The 2,544-nt window shown below is 37.0% G+C and overlaps 1 protein-coding gene across 1 annotated transcript; it reads left to right on the top strand.

The window, feature by feature from the left end:
- Positions 1–200: 200 nt before the first annotated feature.
- Positions 201–2,327, top strand: LOC145063324 (endonuclease/exonuclease/phosphatase family protein). Its single transcript, XM_079010914.1, has 4 exons — positions 201–812; positions 1,017–1,168; positions 1,353–1,463; positions 1,579–2,327. The coding sequence occupies exons 1-4, from the start codon at positions 287–289 to the stop codon at positions 2,155–2,157; spliced, it is 1,368 nt and encodes a 455-aa protein (XP_078867040.1). The 5' UTR covers positions 201–286; the 3' UTR covers positions 2,158–2,327.
- The last annotated feature ends 217 nt before the right edge of the window (positions 2,328–2,544 follow it).

Below are 2,544 nucleotides of genomic sequence, written 5' to 3'. Positions count from 1 at the left end.
ACAAAATGAAAAATATATTACCATAATAAGTCATTTTTTTCGGCTAACCTGGAATAACCGGTCATAAGGACCGGATATATACAATTTAACAAGTTGAAGGGGTAAATATAAACGAAAAAAAAAAAAAATTGTGTGAGTGTGACCAAACGTGTATAAATCGAAAAATATACCTCACTTACCCCTTGCCAAAAAATGGAATTGATTTATGAACAAAAGATGGAATTGATTTCAAACGGTTGAATGGGGTGATCTTTCAAGAATCGAAAAGTACGAGAGACGCGGGCAAATGTTATCTTTCAAAATCGCACTCTCATTCTCAATCCCACTAACCAAAACCCTTTCGTTGCCGTTTCTCTTCAAGAACCCTAGAAAAACCCTAAACCCTTTTTCAATTTCAATCAAATCCATGGCTTCTTCATGGACCTGCTCTAAATGCACGTTCATCAATACCGATTCGCTAAAACCCAATTGCCAGATTTGCTCATCCTCACAGTCCCCACCGCCGTTTTCGTCGTCTTCAAACCAAGAAAAATGGTCTTGTAAAGCTTGCACTTTTTTAAACGTATATAAAGTGTCGAGCTGTGAAATCTGTGGGACTAGGAACTCATCGTTTTCGTCGAATTTGGGGCTTGACGATGAAGAAATGGAGGTGGGTTCCTCCGCTGTTGGCAATGTTTTCTTGCCTCTGTTACAAAGATGTAATAACGCTAAGAGGAAGATTCGCGATGACCCAGTTGAGATTGCTGATAATTCTATCGATTTGAGTGTGTCTCGTGGGTTAAAATCGGCTGATAAAAAGGTGATTGATTCTGGTGAGTTCAAACTTCAAACTTCAAACTATTGTTGTTTATGACTTTTACTGGTAGGATTTTCATTTATGTAAATGTGTAGTAGTTACTATGTAGTCAATTTCTTGTTAACTCGTTTGTTTGTGTTTTCTTTTCATACCATAAAAAAGTAACCACAAAATATTGAAACGTGAAATGATTAAAAGGTCCAAAATTCTGTACTTCCAGATGAAATTCAACAAAAAGTGGATCCAAGTCCAAGGAAGTTGAAGATCTTGAGTTACAATGTTTGGTTTGCAGAAGATATTGAGCTTCGAATAAGAATGAGAGCCATAGGTGACATTATACAATTGCATACCCCAGATGTCATATGTTTGCAGGTATCCTCTTACTATATAATCTATAAAGTTCAAAGTCCCTTTTTGGGAATACCTCAAACCTAAAATGACCTGTTTGCCCATTCTCATTGTTACTTACATAGTAGTACTCATATGCTATTGCTTTTGGTCCATATAACGTTTAAAGGGTATTATAGGTATTTGATAAAAAAAATATATCTTGTAGGAAGTCACTCCCGACATATATGCTATCTTTCAAAGATCGAATTGGTGGAAGTCGTATAAATGCTCACTTTCTTTTGAGAAGGCGATCACAAGGCCTTACTTTTGCATGCAGGTTAGCTTCATTTGTATCATATCGCATTTTTGTTTTTATTTTACTTTACTTTATCAAATATCAAATTGTCTATATTACCCTTCACATATATCCTAATAAAATTCACACTTCACAGCTTACCAAATTACCCGTGAAATCCTTCAATTGTAAGCAATTCAGTTATTCTGCAATGGGAAGAGAGTTATGCATCACAGAAGTTTCCCTCCAAGAAAACAACACCCCTTTAGTAATTGCCACCACCCATCTTGAAAGCCCATGCCCGGGCCCACCAAAGTGGGACCAAATGTACAGCAAAGAACGGGTCAAACAAGCAAACGAAGCCGTTGACTTTCTAAAGTCAAACCCAAACGTGATCTTTTGTGGTGATATGAATTGGGACGATAAATTGGACGGTGAGTTTCCGCTTCCGGATGGATGGAATGACGCGTGGACGGAATTGAATCCCAAAGAAATCGGGTGGACTTATGACACAAAGTCAAACCCCATGTTGACTGCTAATCGGAAACTGCAAAAAAGGCTTGATAGGTTTTTGATTTGTTTGAGGGATTTGAAGGCTGAGAGTGTTGTGATGGTTGGGACTGAACCGATTCCGGAGGTGACTTATTTGAAACAGAAGAAAGGCGGAAAGGAATTGGAGCTTCCGGTTTTGCCAAGTGATCATTTCGGTTTGTTGTTGACGATGTCGGCTCGGTGAAAGTAGACGTGAAAATACTATTTTGTCCTTATGGTTTTTGATGGTATCGTTTCTTTGTTTTTGTATCGGTTAGTAATCTTGGGTGTGTAGGGTTTTTGTGGATGGATTGTTTTCACGGATTTTGTGAAAATTTTGATGTGAATACGAATGCGTATCGATATTAGTAGTAATTCGTAATTAAATGTTGTGAAATTATAAAAGCAATGACTAATACTTTGTTATCAAAGACAAATAGGAATAGGATAACTAAAAACTTTGTTAATCAATTTAAATCAGGAAACAGCGTACCAAACTTCATAGTGCTTGTTTACCAGATTGCTATATGGACTTGGACTTATCTTAAACGAGTTGACACAAGCAAATTGTCCCATTTGATATTAAACTTGT

Source organism: Lactuca serriola, chromosome 7 (assembly GCF_051521515.1).
Source record: "Lactuca serriola cultivar US96UC23 chromosome 7, Lser_US96UC23_V15, whole genome shotgun sequence".
Taxonomy (NCBI): Eukaryota; Viridiplantae; Streptophyta; class Magnoliopsida; order Asterales; family Asteraceae; genus Lactuca; species Lactuca serriola.
Note: the sequence above shows the minus strand (reverse complement) of the source record. Positions and strands in the feature narration are given on the sequence as shown.

Excerpts from the sequence above, each read along its gene's own strand:
- LOC145063324 (XM_079010914.1), top strand. The coding sequence starts at position 287 with ATGTTATCTTTCAAAATCGCACTCTCATTCTCAATCCCACTAACCAAA. Across the intron at positions 1,169-1,352 it reads CAGATGTCATATGTTTGCAG|GAAGTCACTCCCGACATATA; the intron begins GTATCCTCTTAC and ends TATATCTTGTAG. Across the intron at positions 1,464-1,578 it reads GGCCTTACTTTTGCATGCAG|CTTACCAAATTACCCGTGAA; the intron begins GTTAGCTTCATT and ends CACACTTCACAG.